Source organism: Cavia porcellus, unplaced genomic scaffold, assembly GCF_034190915.1.
Source record: "Cavia porcellus strain 051 isolate PalLab524CR breed Dunkin Hartley unplaced genomic scaffold, mCavPor4.1 scaffold_7, whole genome shotgun sequence".
Taxonomy (NCBI): domain Eukaryota; kingdom Metazoa; phylum Chordata; class Mammalia; order Rodentia; family Caviidae; genus Cavia; species Cavia porcellus.
In genome coordinates, this window is record NW_026947490.1 from 63551097 (window position 1) to 63573281 (window position 22185).

At 43.4% G+C, this 22185-nt stretch overlaps 1 protein-coding gene across 1 annotated transcript in view; it reads right to left on the minus strand.

Moving 5' to 3' along the window:
- Nucleotides 1-14466, minus strand: part of Mcm10 (minichromosome maintenance 10 replication initiation factor) — a 34482-nt gene extending 20016 nt beyond the window's left edge. Inside the window, exons 1-6 of the mRNA XM_013151271.3 lie at nt 14365-14466; nt 12335-12419; nt 3710-4048; nt 2833-2937; nt 2583-2720; nt 586-757 (exon numbers count right to left, since the gene is read on the minus strand). Coding sequence (XP_013006725.1) covers nt 586-757; nt 2583-2720; nt 2833-2937; nt 3710-4048; nt 12335-12344 — 764 coding nt within the window. The 5' untranslated portion in view covers nt 12345-12419; nt 14365-14466. The remainder of the gene's footprint in view (nt 1-585; nt 758-2582; nt 2721-2832; nt 2938-3709; nt 4049-12334; nt 12420-14364) is intronic.
- Between the last annotated feature and the right edge of the window lie 7719 nt (nt 14467-22185).

The following is a 22185-nucleotide window of genomic DNA, read 5'->3' on the forward strand; positions in this document are numbered from 1 at the left end:
ATGTTATAGGCAGAAATCCATAGGGTGCCTGGGGTGTTTCCTTATGGAGACATAGGAAAGTAATTTTTAAAGCAAGGTTTGCTTTCTTTGGATACGGATTTACCCTTAAAAGTTTATTCTCTAAGTTTTTATGTTACATTGTGAGATCAAATATAAGATACTACTGTCCTCCTCAAACTATGTATCTTTATACATTTAAAAATCATCTGTCATCTCTAGCATTATGAAAAATAATTAAATAAAAAATATTTTATACCAAAGCTGTAAAAACATTTATAGTTTGTGTCAGTGTTTCTAGCTGTCACCTTCTGATTAAATATACTATTATCTGTCTATTTGCTTTTTACAGGTAATGTTTACAAGTGGTAAACATCCTTTGCTCATTATATACATAAGAGTGAGTGTTCCTAAAGCTTTTCACATGTGACCAAGCTGAGTCAACTCAGTGCTGCTGCTATTCTTACTGTGGGTTCTGCCCAGCTCAAGAGCCACAGGGATGCTGGGAATCTGCTACACAAAGGTGCCGCTTCAGAAAGACTGTTTTCAAGAAGAGGGTGGATAAGCGAGGCTACCCAGTGAACTGACCTGAGCCGAAGGCCGGAGAAGGTTTCCATGGAGACCTGTGGGGCTGCTTCCCCCAAGCTCCCTGGGGGCCCAGAGCTTCGATCCCTAGTCACCCCACTGTGCTTTTTCCCGGGAATGGTCTGGAGCGGCTGGGAGGGTGCACTTGGCATACTTGAAGATGAGCTTTTGGGTTCTGGAAAATTAACGTAAGGATTGAGGGGGAAAAAACACTGAAAAAGTACAAAATCTGCTTACACAATGGTTTCATTTTTAATCAACATGTATGACAGTCGGATCTTGAGAGGACAGAGGAAGCCACAAGACCACTCAAAATCTCTGTAGTGCAGGCTGATTTCTGTGATGATGGAAATGTTTTATACTGTCCAATACAGTGGTGGCCACCATCACATGTAACCACTGACCACGTTAAATGTGACTTGCAGTTCTATAGAGAGATTCTAACTCAAATTCATGTATTTATTCTTTGTGTGTGTGTGTGTGTGTGTGTGTGTGTGTGTGTGTGTGTGTGTGTGTGTTTTGGGGATCAAATCCAAGGCCTTACACATGCCAGTAAGTGGTCTACCACTAAGAGATAAGCCTCGCTCCTTCTAATTTAAATAGACAAATATCTAGTGTATTACAGTTTTAAAACACTAGTATTCTTGGGCTGAGGACTTAGCTCAGTGGCGTAAGTGCCTGCTTGGCAAGCATGAGGTCAAGTTTAATCCCTGGCACCAAAACAAAAAAGAAAAAAAATATTATTCTATTCCATGACCTTCCCTGCATACTCACCATGTGTAAACACTAGTAGTTACCATACAGGAACAAGAGCTCCCCTTCAGGAATAAATAGTAGATATTTGTGCACACAGCAAATTCTCCACTGAAAATCTCCAACACTAATTACTCTCTCTTCTTTTTTTCTTGTTGCACTTTATTTCATTTTATTGGTGAGGTGGAGGAGTACAAAAGGGACCAACATATTTTACTAGCTACTGCAAATTTCTTACCCTTCCTGTTTCAGAAGTATTTAAAATGGTCTCAAAGGTCAGAAAGCTTGACATTTTCCATTACAAAACAACAATCTCTCTTATGAAACAGTGTGTTGTTTATCCCCAAAGGGACTTTGGATCATGGTCCAGAGGCCAGGACAATTCTAGGACTTTAGAACCATTACTCGAAATCAAACTTTATACACTGCTCAGTGAAACACCTTAGGACTGCAAAGGTCTCATGGAGAGACAATAGTCATAAATGGATAAACTGGATATACTTTTTTTTTTGTACTGAGAATTTAACTCAGGACCTTGCACTTGCTAGGCAGGTGCTGTGCCACTGAGGCCAGCCCTGGATATACAATTTACTATGAAATTAATATGGATACTTAAAGGCTCTAGTGGTTCCTCAAAAGTGAGCATTCAAAGGGCTTTTCTGAACAAATTTAGCTGGTAAAATGTTGCTTCATCCAAGCTGCACTGTCTCTGGACCATTTTGCCTTAGGTCTTTTGGAGAATAATCTTGGGCAAACTGAGGCAACACAATAAAACCAATACATGAGGCTTATAAATCCTTTTCTTGTATGCATATATCCTTTCATATATGCATATATATATATATATATATATATATATATATATATATATATTTTTTTTTTTTTTTCCTTCTTCTTCTTCTTCTGTATTATTACCTTCTACATTCCTGGCAAAGAAGCTGTTTCTAAAGAATGGGCCCTCTGGATCAGTACAACCTGCTTTCAAACAAAACTTGATTACTTCTCAAAAAGTATGTACCTGTTCTCGCAAAGATGCAATCTGGAGAATTCAACCTAGTGGTTATACTAACTGCAGTCCAAGTGAAACAACAAAGCTAACAAAAGATGTTTACTGAGTAAACATCTACTATGTACCTGAGGGTGTTTCAAGTGCAGTACTGTGAGATGCAGGAAAAAGCACAAGATACAACCTATGGCTTTCATTTCCAAGAAACTTATCACACACAGTGGGGAGCTGAGTACCACACCTGGCGAGGGCTTTGGCATCCGGGCCACCCGTTTAATTTTGGGCAGGGCAGGGACATCAAGCTCTGCAGAAAAGCATGCCGACTCCTGAATTCTCTGAACTTTCTTCTCCTTCAGCGGTGGCCGTGTGGTCTTACTTTCTTAATTAAATGGAGAAGCAGTTAGTAAAGCTACTTTACTGAGGAGCTTAAAATCTTTTGCAACAGATACCTGGGTAAAAATACACACTACTGTCCAATTCAATCTTATTACCAGAGGATTTATGCAGAGTCGCTGGACTTTCAGACTGTTTAATTGAGGCTGCTTTTAGCTGTTCTTGCAAGGACTTCATTTGCTCTTGCAACTTCCTTAACTCATCTAAGAAAAGAAAACAGACTGATGTAAGAACACTGTGGGAAAAAGCACTACATGAGAAAAATGCTAGCAATATTCTTGTTATCCATCTCTTTCCCCAAACCCTGAGGCTCACAAGTCACCTAAATTAATTTTTAATAGTAACTTTATACTGATACATTTTAATGCTGATTAACTTTTATACTTCAAACAGGTCCCTCAGGAGAAATAAACTTCTTTATTTCTTATAATCAAGCCTCTACTACCTTAGTTAAAAACATGTACTACTGCCGGTGTCACAGGTGCACACTGACAGGTAACACAGTTTAAGACATCAAGAAATGACTGCAGCCAGGGATGCAGCTCAGTGGCACAATGCCCACCTGGCAAGGGCAAGGTCATGAGTTTGAGCCCTGGTACAAAAAAAAAGAGATTGTATTTATTTTGTAAATTGTAGTATCACAGCTAACAGCTTCAATTCTGGTGTGGTCCTCTATTCCCATAGAATGTGCAGCAGCTGGTGGGCCTTGTCCTGGCGCTACACGCACATAACTGCTAAAGCACTGTGATATTATTCAGTGACAGGCATGAGGAGTGTTGGTATGGAACACCACATGGCTGGCAATGACAGGAGGCTGGCAGGTGCTGAAACACTAAACCTAAGGGCTTCACCTTCCAACTCATGCACTATCTGTATCCTTGAATCAGCAGCTATTTTGATGAAAACTGTCAAGCTTGTGGTCTTTATCTAGCTTGCATAAGGAAATTAGAGAAGGCAAGTGGTTGGTTAGGCCACCTTGCAGCTGCTGATTGGTTTTCTCTTGATTAGGGGCAGGATCGGGGAGAACACTGTCTTCAGCTGGTTGAGATACAGGAACTTCTTCATCTGTTAAGTCCCCCACATCTCCAAAGAGAGTGGCCAAATTTTCCTTCTGGTCTTCCACGTTTCCTCCATCTCCATCCTCAGCTTCTTCTGTGTAGGATTCACCATCACCATCAGCATCAAAGAGCTCATCATACTCGTCAGGTCCACCATCCTCCTGAGGCAAGCAGCTCCTCTCTTCTGCATGACAAGCCAGGGCTGGCTGGTTCTCCTCCAGCAGGGCTGTCAGCAGAGACAAATCGTCCTCCTCCCCTAAAGGCCACAGAGAAAAAAGAAGAGAAACTGAGCCCACCGGAGAAACAAACCACTAATGTCAAGCATAGCTGTCTCAAAGATTCAACACTAACGCAGCAATTAAAGTGAACCTAGAGGGTCACTATTTTTATGACGATACACTAGTTTGGCCTGTGAGTGGAGGAGTCATTTCCAGTGGACATGAAGTACACTTCGCTGGTCCCAATGTAAATACATACAACCAAGGTCTACAGGCATACAGCTACTATAGTACTCAGTACTTTGGTATAAATGCTGACCGCTTTGTGGTCTGCCACATGGCTGAGCTCGTTCAGATGTCTGCACAACTCTGGGTCTCTTCTTTGGGATGTGCAGATCTCAAGTGAACCTCCCCAGTCTGAACTGGTCACAAGACAGCTGGAGCAGTGCAACAGGATTTGTCACAGCCCAGGCCATGGCAGAAACCTTCTGAAGACAATGGCCCACAGCAAAGAGTTAAAAGAGATGGGCTGCTGGTCAGAGCCAGAGGCAGGCTCAGGGCCCGGGCTTAGCAACTTCAAGGAAAGCAACAGGTACAGATACTGTCCAAATAGCTGAGCTATAGCTTCCAGGGTCAGACAGATAGGTTTAGCAAGTGGTGATGAACCTATGGCACACTTGTTATTGTTTTTAAGACAAAGATGTTAACACAGAATTTTTTTTCTCTCTTAACTAAAACCACAGTCTTCGGGTTTAATTGCAGTGTTGGCACTTGATGATAAATACGTGGGCTTGGCACTAGGTCTCTAAAAGGCTATGGGGCAGCTGGAATTAGCAGTTGCCTGGAGCCAGTGGCAGAGCTAGAGCGGCCAGTGGAGGAGGCAGGCTAAGGTATAGTTGCAAGAAACTCTGAAGAGGAGTTCCAGTAAACAAACCGCCAATAGGCTGAGAACAGCCCAACACACTGAGAACAGCCCAGCTGAATAACAGGCGGTTAACCCTTTCAAAGCAATTACACTCCAATCAGCAATTCCAGAAGGGGAAAGCTCCCCAGGGGAAGCACACAGTTGAGAGCCAGACCATAACTTGCAGGACTACCTGGCCATGCAGGTATTTAATGTTGATTAGGGGCAGGGTCGAGGTGTCCAGTTAAGAGGAGTGCTGGAGGACTGGGGGTCTCATGGTGGCTTGGCACTTACTGGATCCCAACAAATGTGCATCACATGCCCATTTTAGTGGTCATGAGATAGACTCAATCCTGCCAAGTTCCCGGGTAAGATGACCTGTAGAGGGGGCTATGAGGGATGTACCATCAAAGTAAAACCAGGGACTGTGTCTGGGTATAGGCTGTCTGAACCTGGAGCCTATACTGGGCACAGCTCCTGAGTACTTAAGGGCATCTTGGGAGTGGTCATCCTCTAGGGCTTGAAGCTGCAGGGACAGTTCACCTCCACTTGAGAAGAAAGGCAAAGGACAGTCACAGGGTTACTTGCACAGCCCTATTGTGTGCAGAAGGCTGATGCCAAAGGACTTGGCAACGTGGTCAGCCCTGTGGGATGTGCGTGGGCTTCATTACCCTGATGGTGTTATGTCAACCTCTGATTCTCCTGCATGCCACGCGCAGCCTCTAGCTGCGCCTAACGGGATATAAATGGGCCAGCAAGAAGGCCAAGGTACAGGAACCTGGGTTCTCTGGCAGTTGGCAGTAAGTTTTGAGAGCTATCTGGTCAGGCAGAACAGAGGCAATACCAGAGACATTAAGGGTGAAATGCAGAGGTGTCCTTCTCTGTCACAATGAAACAGTTATAGACTTATCTAAGATGTCTGGGATATCCCAGGGCTTTTATTCCCCACTTAGCTCAGATCTTAAATCCTTTGTATAACCAGAGTTAAAAGGGGTAACATGAGATAGGGCGGAAGTTGCCAAGCAGGCATTTGGGGTGGCAAAGCTGGCTTTTCAGCAGGCATAAGCCCTGCAGATGGCTAACCCTGAAAACCCCTATGAACTGAACCCTCACATCATCTCTGAGGGCTTCAGTTGGGCTTTGTGGCAGCACACAGATGGCTGTGCCTGCCTCTGGGATGTTGGGAACAATTATAAAAGGCGTGGAGGTCTGCTGTCCCCCCAGAAATAACTGCCTGACAGGCCAGCAAGTCAATCACCAGTGTGGCCCCCATAAAGGTACAAGCCACCCCTCACAGCCAGGCAGCCACGCTAATAGATACCTGAGCTAGAAACAGGGATCACATAAGCACCAATGCTGGCCAGACAGAGAGTATGTTTTGATATCAGACTGCAGAGCACACATCCCCTGTCTGCTGAGTTACAGCAGGTGTCAGGCCAGTGCAGTATATAGACAAGGCTGCACCAGTGTCCCGTCCACTGGAGGAGTCAAAAGGAAATCCCTTACAAGGATGGTCAGCTAACAATACCAGCAAGTGCCTGACACACAGACGGGCTGAGCTATGGGCCTGCCTCACAATAGACTACTGCTGTATTGACAGAAATAGGCAGCATTTAGTGTAATGCTGGTATCAGACAAGAGAGGTCAGTGGGCCAAGCTGGGGGTCAGGTAGGTGATGACCCTCCAGGAAAAGGACCTCTTACCACAGTACTGACAGCCTGACACTACAGCTTTCTATGTAAAGGACCCCAGGTGGCTGGTTGGCCATCAGTCCATGTGGGGCCAAAACCTATCAGAGGCCACAGAAGAGGGTAAACGGATAAACTGGACAGGCCAGGGCGTGGTCAGTGGTGAGCCTATAGAGAGGCCAGCAGGGACACTTGTACAGTTTAACAGTTTCTGTACTGCACTAAAGACCACAAGAAAGAAGCAGTTTGCCTTGAGAGAGCCATTTTCCATTCCCTGTGAGACGGCAGGGCAGGGCCAGCCCAACAGGAAAAAGCCCCTGTCCTGTGTTTAGATCCTCTCCAAGGACCCTGGACCCATGTAAAGGGATTTGATGTGACACCTGCAAAGAGCTGGGAAGCTAATTTGGCTCCCAGCCTTGGGCTAGCTGAGCTTGTGTCCCAGCCTGGCCTTCAAAAGTGACCTGTGTCCATGGCAAGAGACTCGATGACGGCTTACACGGAGTCCTCCTAGCATTGCTGTTATGACGTGTGGGCACAAGGGTGGGCCCTGTGGGCCTGTGTACCCACTATAACTCACACTTCTCAGCCTGAAGGGGGTGGAGGGTGGGTGTAAGGAAAAACAAAGCCTAAGATGGCTATACTTTGATATGTTGGGGGCAGGAGATAATTCTCAGTAGACATTAAGTCCAAGTCAGCAGGATTTCAGTGCAATGCACCTCACGCCTCTCTGTAAAGCCCGATGTAACCCAGCCATGACTGGCACATGGCCACTGTGCTGTTGTGTATTTTGGGGTGAAGCAGACTGCCATGAGGAATGCCTGGGCCTGCACAGCTGAGGACATGGTTGGTGGGGCAGCGGAGAATAAAGGCGTATTTGGACATCTCCACGACCTGCGTCTCCTCTTCAAGCTGCAGATTCTGAGGCGACCCTCCTCAGCTGGAACTGTTAAAAAGGCAGTCAGACACTGGGCTGGACTTTCCACTTCCGCTGTCTTAATTAATGGCTAACTTCTCACATGTAGACTTCTGGTAAGAGTCAACTAGTGAAGGAAGGACTGCAGGCAGACTGAGGCCCTAGCTGTGCAGAATCCTTCATCCTTCTAAATGTCCAAAGCTTTTTTTAAGTTCAAAATATTTTCTTGCTTATTTACTTTTTTTGGTACAGATGATAGAACCCACAGAACACTGAGCTATGCACCCAAATCTTTTTAAAAATATTCTTTTGAGACAAGGTCTCACTAAGCTGCACAGGCTGGATTTAAACTTAGGACCCTTGTGCCTTGGCAGATGTGTGTCATCACGCTGCTGAGACTTCTTTCTAAAGATAAAAAGGTATGCAAAAGCTCTCATACTGCATCACCCAGAATTAGCCATTAACATGAATGTATAAGTAGTCACAGTATCAGGCAGCTTTAGATATATTTATATTAAAAACTCTGCGCTGTAATATTCTGTACCCATTGGTCATTCAACACAGTTTGCAAAATTAACCCAAATTGCAACATCTAATTCTAGTTTACTTCTTTTAATTACTATATTACAGTCCATAATTTCTTTCTTTTTTGAGACAGGGTCTCACTATGTAGTTCAGGCTTGTCTTGAACTTGTGACAATCCTGCTGCCTCAGCCTCCTGAGTACTGGGATTATAGGCAGAGACCTGGCTTCATATTCTATACTAACACTGCACCATTTTCCAGTAAAGGACATACGGGCTACTTTCAACTTTTTCCCACTACTAAGAATGCTACGATCGTGTGTTCATCCTCTGACTTGCTGCATCGCTGGGTACACTGTGCCCACTGTCAATTTCATCAGATGTTCCCAAATTGTTCTGGTGTTAGTACTCTCACCAGCACTATTACCAAGTATTTCTCCTCACCAATATCTTAAGATTTTTTGCCAAAATGATTTTCAAAAGCATCTCACTGTTTTGGTCGGCTTTTCTTGATTCATTATTGAAGGCAAATGTTGCTTATGTTTACTGAAGATTTCTTGTTTCACTTCTCCCCAACCCTACCATCAGGACCACCAGGATTGCACCCAGTGAGCTACATCCCTAGCAACATAGTCTTGCTAAACTGCCCAGGCTCAGCTGGAATTTAGGATTCTTCTGCTCAGCCTTGGCTGTGCCAGGATTATAGGCATCTGCCACCACACCCTCCTCATTTGTTTATTTTCGTGGCTCATGCCCTCTCCCCAAACATTCCCCTATAGGATCAGGTATTTAATGTAAATGTTAAGGGTATCTGATCCATTCCCTCAACTGAAAGAAAAGGGCTAGAGCCTGAGAGAGTAAGAGCTTGTTCAGGGTCAGCGGATGGAGCAGGTCACTAACGAAACCTATCTACCAGATCAGCAAACCAAGTCCTTCCCACCATCCTACTCCCTCAGCAGAAGAAAGTGAACTGAGAGCCAGGCTGAAGGTCCAGAACAGTGGTGGCTGTCTGTATCAGCAGTGGGCTGTCTACATCAGTGAAAGCACTAAAGGCTTCACTATCCCTGGCCCAGAACAAAGGATAAACCTAACCCTTACAGTTAGATGTTATATAACAATTAGTTCACGTTGTTTAGTGAAAAAAGACTATTATTACCAAGCGCGGTGGCACATAGCTATTTGTGGCATCTGCCACCACACCCAGCTCATTTGTTTATTTTCATGGCTCATGCCCTCTCCCCGAATTTGAGCAACGTTCCCCTGGAACGTTTTTGCCATGGGAGGCTGAGATAGAAGAACCAACCTGGACTACATAGCTCAAGGCAAGTCTGAACTGCACGTTGAGACTCTGTCTCAAACAAACAAGCAAACAAGAGAGAAGACACCATCCCAGCTCCCTTCGCTCCAGAGGTTGCTATAATCTTGCAAGTAGCAGCTAAGAGGCCTCCAATAGCTTTCATTCCTAAGGCTGCTATAGACAGTGCACCCCTAGAAGCCTTGGCCCGCAAGGGAAGCCACAGGTGGAAACACTGCCTAGTGACCCCACCATCTCCTACCTCAAACCCACCAGAGCTCATCCTGTGATGCTGCCCACCCCTGCTTACTTTGGGGAACACCAAAACTCATCCATCCTTATGTTCTGCTGACCCCATCTTCCTGCTTCTTTGTTCCCAAATTCTGGGGATCCACTCTCTGGAATTCATAACCTACTACTGGCAAGTTTTCCTGCATCCTCAACAGAAATCTGGCTGTCCCTGAGTGAAAGTTATTCACCTCTCACATTGCCATGTCTCCAGTACTGTTCCACGCATGCTGTCCGTGTAATAACTGTATCTATGGATCAACTTCAGGGTCCTGATGTCTTCGGTGCTTACTGCTGTCTCTTTGGGACCATGTACCCTTCTTTAAGGTCGCTGCTTCTCTGATGTTTGCGGCCCCAGATTTTGCCATTAAGAACTCCTGCTGGTGGGTGTCATCTACTTATGTCCCTCAGGCCTGCCCCTCAGTGGTCCACCTTCTCCATCTCTAGCTGCTACCACCCGTCGAGGATATAGCTCAGCGGCACAGTGCCTGCCTGGCAAGGGCCAAGTCCTAAGATTGTTTCTTGATACCAGGAAAAAAAAAATTTTTTTTTGAAACAACTGCCACCACCAGACTCAGGCACTTTAGTATTCCTAAGGATGATCACCCAACAACTCAGTCTCCTTCAGTGATTCTGTCCTCACCATCTTAGCCACACACTGCTAAAGGCGTTGTTTGTCAATCATAATAAAAGTATAGCCGTGCACCAATCAGTGCTCTTGATTTCAAGCATCCCTCTGACTCCCACATCCTATCCTTCCAGCCCACTCACTCCAGAATCCCACACAGTATTTCTGCAACATGATGAAGGTGTCCGACCCACTGACTCCCTACAAGGATTTTGTGACCCACTCTCGATGCTCCTCACATCCTCACTTTGGGTCAAATCATCACAGTCATTGCTTTCCAAAGACTCTAAAGTCCCTGCGTCGCTCTCCTGCTGTCATGGTTCCTGACAAAACCTGACCCTGATTAAATCCAACCAACTGCCATTTCCACACTAGCACCCCAGCCAGTGCACGTTACTGCAGAAAGACCCGCTGCCAAGCTATTCGCTGAACTTTAAATTTAAGCACGCCGAAAACAAGCATCCAACACAGACCAAAACCCCTACACTTCCTGCATGTTTGCTTCCATTCTATACTTAACAGGGTCTCTTATCAAGCCCTCTGCCCCTCCTCCTCCCTGTTTATTCCCAGGAGCTTGTATCTTACAGAAAAAGAACACAGACAAAAAACCCAGAAGCAGTCATCTCCCTCATCTTTCACTACGAAATCTAAACACATATTCTTAGCTTTCCCTCCCATGCAACAAAGCGCTCAGTCTCATTTAGAGCCAGTTCCACCGTTTACATGTTGGATCCCTCTCCTGAGTTCAGCACCTCAAAGACGTCACCATAAACTACCCAAGTCTTCTGCATCATCAATTTTTCCTCTTTTTCTGGAACCTTCCCATCAGTATATAATCATTCTAGTGTCTGTCATCTTACCAACTAGCTGGCAAGGCAGTTTTTTGTTTGTTTTTTTGAGTTTTGGCTTTTAAAAACATTTTCATTATTATCTTGCTCCCTTTACAAAAATGAAAGCAGGAACGATATTAAATAATGAACTTTTATATTTCCTGTATATTGGCTAAATTGTGAGAGTGCACACCAAACAAATGAGATTTTCCAACTAGATACCATGATTTCTTAAGACAGCACATACCCATGTATTTATTTCATCTGTTGGGTTTTGTTTTTTTTTTTTTTTTGGTACCAGGGAATCGAACTCACGACCATGCACTTGCAAGGCAGGCGGTTATGCTGTGAGCTAAATCCATGGCCCTTCAGTGTCCGTCTCATAGATAAAAGTTATATTTTGTATCACACAAACTATCCTGTGGGCAGTTTGATAATTTTAGGAAACAGGAAACTACCATTATATTATAGAGTGGCCAGTTTCATGTATAACACAGTATAATGAATTTCAACATTTGATTTTACTTTTTTTTTTTTTTGGCTTTTTTGAGACTGGGTCTTGCCTTATAATGCAGGCTGGCCTTAAACTCACTATACAGCCCAGGCTGGCCTTGGACTTGCAGCGATCCTGTCTCGGCTTCCCAAGTGCTAGAATTACAGGCATGTCACCACGCCCAGGTGATTTAACATTTTTAACGGGTAACAGTGTATTAAACTTGACTTTTAAAAAAATCTCAATATAGACAATGGACTCAATTATACAAACAGAAAAATAATGTGTTTTCCTTGTAAAGGTCCCTTTACAACAAACACAATCATTTTTGTGCTGCTCCAGGCTAAGTTTTGCTGATTAAAGCAGTATCTCTTTACCGGACATTATGTACACATTCCTGAAAAACAAACCTAATTAGAAAGGACTAGAACTTAAATTAGAGCTAGACTAAAACCACTTCAACAGATGTCCCCATCAAATGAGTTGAGGTCAAGACTGCTTTGTTCAAATCCCTACTGTGACAGTTTGACCAAGGATAGGACACTAAACATCCCTGATTTCCTGTGTCTAAAATATGGTAGCCGTAAGGATTAACCCAGTTAACATATAGAAGAACCTTAGAGCAGTGCTTGACATTTTAGGTACATGCCGGCTCATAGTATTAGGAAAGAACCGCACTTCCACTATTTCCCAATACAAATGTGTGGGTAAAAGGCTACTGTTCCATGAAACAAAAGAGAAAAAGAAAATGGCCAGGCCTTACCATCCATCATCACAGTAAGAGCTGTGTCCAGGGACTCTGAAGGAGGATTAGGTGCTCAGGAGATGAAAGTGTCAAATCTCAGCAGCTGCAGGGAAGAACATTAGGGAAGTCACCCTGAGTCTTTCTTTTGTCTCATGATGCACATTCAGCAAATCAAGAATCCCATAAATCCTATGGGCTCTAATGGTAAGATTCATCTAGATTCTGACAATTTCCTCTCTTGTTCTTGGCCAGCACACCTCCCTTCTAGCTCCTAAGTGGCCCTCTTTTCTTGTCCCTACACTGTTCACAAAACTCAGCTGAAACACAGTTCATACAATGCCGGATTACACAGAGGAGACAAACCAGGGATGAAAACTTTTGGGACTGCTCTAAATATTAGAGCTCTTATCCTATTTTATTTATTAAAATGCATCTGAACTCTACCGAATCTATAGCAGCTTAGTGTGCTATAAAAATAGCTCCAGCCTTGGGCAGATTTTAATTCAACATTAGCTAGCAAGGTGCAGAGGAAAACTTCACATAGCTAATTAAAACCAAAGCCCAAACAATCCCAGCACTCACGATGCTGAGGCAGGAGGATCTTTTTAAGTTCGAGACCAGCCTGGGCTACAATGTGAGCTCAAAGCCAGCTTGAACTGCACAGCAGACCCTAACTCAAAAAGACAAAAACAACAAACAAACAAACAAACAAAAAAACCCCCACTAAATCCCAATCATTCTATGTTCCTTTTTTTCACTGAATTGACCTTTAAAATCGCAAGATTATTTAACCTACATGTACTCTAATGACTGCTAAATTCAATGTTGGATCAATTAAGTGTTTCTTTTTATTTATCCAACATTTCCAAGGATCCCATCATTGGTACCACACTATTATTCACTGGGGAATCATCCGTTTGAGGGTTAGGGGCAAACTTTATTTTTACAATCAGCGCCTCCCCCCAACAAACCTGTGCTTTCTTGCTCTTGCTCTAAGATATAACACTATTTAAGTTGGCCCCTTCTCTCTGACTCACTGCCAATACAGGCCTCTGTGGATGGCTGCGTTGGCTTCCTCACTGCACACCTGCAGTCTACTGCACGTGCTTAGAGATACAGCACTCTTTCCTTCCCTGTAACCCTTTAAAAACACATATCAGAGCATGGTATTTCAGTTAGTGAATTCTCTAAGCTTTTCTATTGCCCTAAAATAACGCCTGAGAGGCTTATGCGTATTTTGGTCTGTTCCACCCTACCCAGCTCCAGCATCTCCTAAACTTGCTCCAGCCTGACTAGCCTGCTTTCTGCTTCTTGAACCACTTCGCTGCTTTCAGGCGTCAAGCAACTAGCACAAGAAACTCTCCGGAGCCCCTCATTCTTCTGTGTCTCCTACCTCCCACTTTTTAAGATAGGGTCTCAGAATGTAGTGCAGGCTGCCCTTGAACCCTCCAGTGTAGCCCAGGCTGGCCTCGAAGGAGATCCTCCTGCCTCCTGCCTCAGCCTCCCGAGAGCTGGGATTACAGGCGCGCGCCAGCACTCCCGGTGTCTTCCATTTTCTAAGCCTGTCCAGTCGTCTTTTACGTGGAGGCCCCTTCCCCTGCCTTACTGCTCAGCGTCCACTACCAATTACTCTGTTATCTGCTGTCCTCTATAGAGTGACAGACTCGAGGGCGCGGAGGTGAGCTCGGAGCCCAGTAAGGAGGGTGAGCATTCAATGGTGATTAGCACTTCACGAATCCAAGGAATGGAAGAAGTCCAGTCAGCACGCATCTGACAAGTGTTCTCAAAAGATGAAAGGAAAAACACTGGATTCTTACGCAGATGACCCCGCAGTGCTCCAGCACCCGCGCCACCGCGCCACCGCGCCTCCCTCACCAGGCACCCGGCCCGGGCCGCCCGGCTGCTTCCGGAGATCGCCCTGGCTGCCTCCGGGCTCCGATCTCCCCATCCAGCCTTCCAGGGCTCTGCGCCTCTCGCCCTCTGCCTATTTCACATCCTCTCACAGCCACGCCAGAGCCCCCCACACGCCCAGAACCCGCGCTTCTCACCGGGTGCAGAAACAGCCTCCCGGCCAGCAGCCTAACCCGCCAAAATTCTAACCAGACTCCGCCCCCTTCGTCTGTCGTCAGACGCACGCGGCAGGCGGACCTCACCGTTGGCTGCGCCAGCGTCCTCGGAGGCGCCAAGCGGGCGGAGAAAACGAAGCCAGGTCCCTATAGCGAGCAATCTGATTGGCTCGCTTCGTCGCGCGCCATCTTTGTTGAGGGCAAGAGAACTTCCGGTCGACGAGCCTCTAGATAAACTAGAGCGCGTGGCGCCTCCCAGCGCTAGGAAGTTTAAGACTTCTAATTAGGGGCGTCCTTATCTGCGGTTGAAACTCAATTCCTGACCCTTTCCAGGACTATTATTTAGTCCTTTTGAGCCTCATTTTTAAATTTCTATGAGGTGAGAGCTGAATTAGTATCATCTTACTCTGAAGTCCGGCTATGCTTTTGTTTTTCTGTTTCCTTTGGTTCTATCATGTTATATCTTATTGGATATTATGTGTAATAGTATTGTTAGGGCCGACGCCGCAGGGAAAGAGACCCCAAGGACTCAACTCTTGGTGAGGGAAAAAAGTTTATTTCCATGCGCATGGGGTCCCCCAGGCAAACAAGTGCGGAGGGCTCCGAGGGGAATTTGTGTAGGGTTTTTAAGGGTACAAGCGGGAGGCAAGCAAGTTTACAGAAGCAAATCGCATTGATTAATTTTGAGCAGCATAGGATTTGGCAGAAATTGATTGGAGGGGTTTGGGGTTGAGTAACCATGGAGACTGGGGGTCCTAGCCCAGTCACTATGTGCCCAGAACAGAACAGTTACTTGTCTTACTTATCTCGTTGAGACAGAACAACCTTGCAGGTGCATTATTTCTTTTTTTTTTCTGCTCTGATAGCTCTGGGGAGTTAGACATTTCTTTCTGCTCTGCTCTGATAGCTCTGGGGAGTTAGGGAGTTAACCCTTTTATTCCCCGCTCTGGGGAGTTAGGGAGTTAACCCTTTCATTCCCCGCTCTGGGGAGTTAGGGAGTGAAACATTCTTTGCTGCTTTTTATAACTCGGGGAGGGGGTTATAACAGGGGGGTCAACTCTCACAGTATAAACAAATTTTCTATGGAAAATGAGGTAATATAGTAGCCATTGTTCGTTCTCTGCTATTTAATTCTTAAAGCCCTGTAATGCTTTCATTCTCTTGAATGGTTTTATACTGTTTTGTTATGTTAGATACTATCATATATGAAGCTATGCTCAGCTATTTCAAAGAAAGAGACATGGGAGTTACTGTTAATTATGGTTGTCTTGTGGTAAAATGCCGCGTTGCTTGCATTGTTCTGATCTGATCTGCTGTTATGCCCTCTTTCGTCTTAATCTCTTTAAAATAGAAAAAAATTTTAAAAATTTTCTATGAGGTGGTGGGTAACAAGGAGGTAGAGAAGCCTGGATATTTTCCAAACGCTACTTAAAGGTGCCCTCAAAACTGTCCTGTGAGGTAAGTGATGATAGACACCTCAACAAACTGCTTGATTATCACACTTAATTTTCTTGTCTGGTGTCCACTTGAGATGTTTAGACTCAAAATTCAGCAAAAAAATTCTATTCTTAAACCTTTGCGTGCCACCTATACAATGAGGCTATGGATGACAATCTTTGATTCAGAAACCACTATTCCGAGAGTAGCTTATGGTCCGTAGACTTTAAGAATCAGAAGTGGTGTCAGAGTGCGTGATAACTTATAAGATGGCTATATTTTTCACTGAACTTTTTTTTAGTAAAATTCAGATTACATTAAGTACTTGCATTTTAAAGTATTTGTACACAATTCTAGTAACAGTTTCTAAATGCAAATAAACGCAGGATATTTATCTTATATGCAATTTCAAAGACTTCAAAGCAGAAAAATTTAATGGACCAAATTACCACTAGAGTTTTTTTGTCCCTTGCAGACACTATTTAGTTACAGCTATATTTCATGTACGATAATATTGCTGGGGCCAGGGATTTAGCTTTGCGACATAAGCATCTGCTGGCAAGTGCTAGGTCATGAGTTTGATCCCCACCCCACCCCACCCCACCCTGGTTCCAAAAAAAGATTCTACTACTCTCTACTCTGGCCTTTCCCCTAGCCACAGCAGACCATTTCCACTTCCTCCAGTATTCCACTTGCCTCAGAGGCTTTGCATATGCAGACTGCCCTGCCTGGAATGACTTCAGTCACCTGATCAGCTCGCATTCTTCACTAAGCTGAGGCCAGCCTCTGTGGACAGCCAAGGCCTGTCCTTTGTGGAGCTCCTGTGGACTCCCTGGGCTAAGAATTTCAAGTCGGTGTTTCTGAAAGGTCTAGACTGGTCTTGGACATAAGACTTGCCACGAGGTGCCCTTATTCTGTAAGAACCTCACAAAGCGGGGAGGTCAGGAACTGAATATGCAAGCAACTAGGGGTTGAAAAGCCTCTTGGAAGGTAGTAGGAGTTCTAGTCTATAAGAGGGAACAGGACAAGTGGGAAACACATTATGAAGGGAAACCTGTTTGCACTGGTAATTGATCAAAGAAAATCTACCTCTGGAGGGATAAAGAGAGGAAGACATGGTGGCAAGACCGAGGAGACTAGGCAGAACCATAGGAGGAGCTAAAAGTGTGAGGAACTTACTTTGGATCAGTCCCAGAGGTGATTTTGCATTTGTGACTGAAGCCAGGGGACTACTAAGTCAGAACTTCAAGTGTTGTTTCAACATTTGGTTAGTGTAGTTCTAAATAGAGCCTGGAGAAGCAGAATATCTTTGGGTATTTTCACTGGAGGCACCAGATGATTAAACCAATTCTTCTATCCTCAGACCAGAGGAGGCAACTGAATTCAAAGGCAGGTCTAGAAGATGTAATAACCTGGTTTCTGTAACCTGCTCCCCCCACCTCCCTGTAAGCATCTGCGTACATCTGACTTCATGCATTCTGTGTTCTGTGGTGCAGAACTTTCTGGACTCTTACCTGGAACTTGTACAACTGATCAGAGACTCTTTATTGAGAAAAATGTAATCCTTGCTCAGAGGCAACTGTGAAAGGCGTGTGACCCTTCTGAGACAAAAGAAAACCATTTTCCTTAATTTTCATAACAGCATATTGTCTTTGTTGTTCAAACAGATGTTTATTGCTCTTCCACAAATCCAGTGATTACTTCCAATAGCAGGGTAAGACCTTCCACCTAGTTACTTCAATTGACATTTTACAAGGGAAGTCAATAAAAAAGCCTGGTTTCAGTTAATCCCTAAGAATGCTCAGCATATTTCTTAATTTGCTTTGTGAGTTATAGCTATAATATATATTTTATGTATGTGAAATAACTCTCCCCCTTAATTATAGCTCCATGTATTTAAAGGGAAAAGTGGCTACATGAGTCTGTCAGTCCACTGAAAGGTTCTGAATCAGTATTTTATATTATCCTTTATGTTTATGATTTCTTAGCTGGACAAAAATTATTCAGTGGATGACTAACATTTTCCCGAGAATACATACTAGTATTTCAGTAATTTTAAGGGATTAAGTATCTAAGTCAAAAGGTACCAAAGGTACTAAAATGAACTTTGCTTGCCTTTCACAGCAAAGCAATTTTGGCACCTTCTGTTTTCCATTAAAACATAGGAATACTGATTCATTTACTGACTCCTAAAGGCTGAAACTGGCTGTCCTATTCAGCTATCCGCCACTGAATTAATAACAGCATAATAAACTTGAGTTTTCAATATAAGCAATCCCTTTCATATGGATATTTTAGCCCAGGATTTTTGTGGGATACATGGTCTCATTATGTGGTCTAGATTGGCCTTGAAGTTGGTAAAACCAGGCTGGTTTTAAACTCATGATCCTCTTGCCTCAGCCTCCACAATGTTGGGATTATAGACATGTGTCATCACACCCAGCAACAGCCATGCGGTGATTACTTCAAACATCTTATTATGGACATCTTGCATCAGTGCAGGAGAGTTATCACAATTGGTAAACCACTGCTGATATATCAACTACAGTCCACAGGTTACATTAAGGTTACATCACTTTGTGATGTGCAGTGCTGTGGGCTTTGATGAATGTATGTACGATTATAATATCATACAGAATAAACTTACTGCACTATAAGTCTCCTAGGGCTCATCTTTTCCTCCCCCAGCCTCTGGCAACCACTGATCCTTTCACCATCTCCAGTTTTCCCAGTGTGTCAGGTACTTGTAATCATACGGCAAGCAGCCTTTTCAAAATGCCCCTTTCACTTACCAGTGTGCATACATGGCTCCTTCATGGCCTAGCTAATTTTTCTTACTGAATAATATCCATCCACGGCTGCAGCATGAATGCCTGTCCACTCTCCTGCTGAAGAACACTGGTTGCTTCCAGGTTTTGGCAGCTACATGCACAATATAAGGGTTCCTAGGCAGGTTTCGTGTGGTTGTGAGTCAGTGCACTTGGGTAAATACAGTACCAAGGAGTGTGAATGCTAGGTTGGAAGGTAAGAATCGGCTTCATTTTGTAAGGTACTGCCAAAGCATCTTGCTGTAACATTCTGCCTTGCGATAAGCAATGAATGCTAGTTCCTGCACAGCCTTGCCTGCTGTGTTCTTAGTGTTTTCAACTTTAGCCATTCTAACCAGTGTGTAATGTGTTTTGATTTACAGTGCCTAATGCCACCCAATTGGGGTATCTTTCCCAACTGTGATACTATACCTTGTTTGGTGAGGTATTTTTCAGTGTTCTTGCCCACTTTTTTTTTTTTTTTTTTTTTTTTTTGGTCTTTTTGACACAGGGTCTCACTATGCATTCACGCTGGCCTTGAGCCTCAAATTTGAAACAATCCTCCTTTCTCGGCCTTCTGAGTGCTGGGATTATAGGCATGTGCCACCACGCCCGGCTAATTCTTGCCCATTTTGAAATCAAATTGTTTACTAAATTTGAAGAGTATTTGGGGAGGGCAATATTTTGGATACAGAGTTCTATGCAGATTTTCTCCCCATCTGGGGCTTTATATTTATCAATGTCTAGATTATTTTTTGCATGAGTATGTCTAAGGACTATTGAAAATTCCTTCTCCATGAAACTCTATTTTCTCCTGTTTTGAAGATTAATTAAAGCTAGGTGTGGTGGTGCAAACTTATAATCTCAGCACTTTGGGAGTCTGAGGCATGAGGATCATAAGTTTGAGTCCAGTCTGGGCAATGTAACAATTCAGTGGGACTCTGTCTTAAAATAAAAATCTAAAAAATGGGTTAGAGACATAGCTCAATGCAGAGGCCCTGGGTTCAGCTCCCACTACCAGCAAAACCAAGATTAAGTGAGTTGTGTGGATCCATTTCAGAAGTCTCTTTGTGCCACCTATCTGTTGCCATTTCCAGAGTGTCTTAATTACAGTGCTGTAGAAAGTCCTGAAGTTGGTAGCATCGGTCCTTTGCCCTGCAGTCGTCCATCGGCCATTTTAGATTTTAGGTCCTTTGCCTCTTCCTATAAACTTTAAGAGTTGCTTTTTTTGACACCTCTAAATACTTGCTTTTTTTTTTTTTTGTCTTTCTGAGATAGGATCAGTTCAAACTAACCTTGAGCTCACTTTGTAGTCCAGGCTGGTCTCAGACTTGCAATGATCCTCCTGCCTCAGCCTCTTGAGTAGTTATTTTTTTAATTGGGGATTATTACATTGAACGTAAAGATCAACTTGGAAGAACTGACATCTTGGGACTATTGAACCATCCTATCCATGACCATGAAGTATCTCTCTGTTTATTAGATCTTCTTTATTTCATCATTAAGAGTTTTGTGTTTTCCTCATACGTGTATACATTTTACTAGATTTATACCTAAGTCTTTAATTTTTTTGGTGCTAATGTAAGAAGTACTGTTTTAAATTTTCAAGTGGTAATTATTCTCTGGTGGTATGTTAGCATTTGTAATTTGTATCTTCTGTTTTAGTTAAGCTGAGATTTATCAATTACTGATCATTTTAACAAGCCAGGCTTTGGTTTCGGTGATTTTCTACTCTAATTTTTATTTCTACCCTTTTTTGTATATTTGGTTTTGTGTGTTGAGATGGGGTCTCTCTTTACAGTTTGGGCTGCCTTGAATTTGTGATGATCCTCTTGCAGAGTACTGTGATTACAGGTAGGCACCACCAGGCCCACTTTTGTTTCCTTTTGAGTAATTTGCATTCCATGTGCTATCTTTTTTCTAGCTTCCTAAGTGGAAACTTGTTTTACGAACTGTAGATCTTCCTACTTTCCTGTACATTATACACATTCAGTGCTATAGATTTCTTCCCAAGTACTGCTTTCTCTTTAGTGTTTTTTCTGGCCCCTTGCTAGTTTTAATTGAGCACTTTTCTCTCCTCTCATTATCAGTTATACAATGCCAATCATGTCCTTTAACTCTGAGGAACTTCTTTTAACATTTCTTGCAAGGCAGGTAGATCTACCATCAACAAATTCCCTCAACTGTTGTTTGCCTGAGAATATCTACTTCTTGTTCACTTTTGAAGATGATGTCTACACAGACTTCTAGACTAGTGGTTTTTCTCTACAAACATTTTAATTACTTCACATTACAGGACTCTCTTATTGCTTCCAAGGTCTGGTATCTCCCCTACCCTACATCTGGCTTCTTCAAGGTATTTTTCATTATCTTTGATTTTCTGTAATTTTTTTTGCTTGGTCGTTAATTTCTGAAAATTTTCAGCCATTATTAAACATTTCCTCTCATCTTTTGTTCCTTTTTCTTCTGATATTCTAATTACAAATATGATACATCTCTTCAAGGTGTCCTGTTTTGGATACTGTTTTGTCATTTTTGTTCTTTTTCTTTGCTATTTCAGTTTTGGATGCTTCTATTGACATTTCTCTAAACTCAAGAATTCTTTCCTTTGTTAGTGTTCGGTGTATTTAATGAGCCCATCACAGGCATTTTTCACATCTATTGACAATATTCTAGGGTTTATATATTTATTCTTCTCCCCTTTATTGCACGCCTCCCTACCCCCACAACCCTCTAGTTTTATTTTTATTATTTCTCATAGTTTTAAACCCCTGCTTACATTACCCAGCTGCTCTTACATATTATCCAGTTTTTTCTATCAGGAACCTTAGGGAATTAATCATAGTCGTTTCAAATTCCCAGGCTGATACCTTTGGTTGTGTCTGGTTCTGATGCCTGCTCGATCTCTTCAAATGGAATTCTTTGGCCTTGTTTTGGCTTATATCTTTTTGTTAAAAGCTGAACATAATATACAGCAATAGGTAAAAGGAACTAAGTTAAACAGAACTAACTTTAGAGTCAGTCTTTGTGCTTACCTGGTTAGGAGTTAAGCTTAGTTAAGCTGTTTATTGTTTATCTGTGGTGTCACAGGCAAAATTCCAACACTGATCCTTATTTTTCGTACAACCTTTGAGTTTCCACAGAGACTGCTTAAATAGGGTCCCCACACTGCAGTGTTTTCACCTGTAACCCTTCATATCCTACAGGAGCCCCTGTGAGGGGAGGTGAAGCATTTCTGTTGTCCTGTAATAGTCTTGAGCCTGCAGCTTGAGGCGGTACCTTCAAAAGCCTCACCCTCTAGGTGCATGAGGAAGCCAAGCTGAGGCAGGCATGGGGGGAAAGATCCCCCTCCCAGGTCAACGGGGCTCTGGTGAAATAGATTTTCTTGAGGGTTAAGAAGAACAGATTGCTCTGGGGTGTATTTCTCCCCTTGCCTGCCAGAAGTATATATCAGGTGATTTTCCAGTCTTGAATGTGAAACTTGGAAGGCCTCAGACAGGCAAAGCTTACAGACCTGTGGAAGTTCTCTTATTAAGACTGTTGGTGGCTCTCAAGTCTG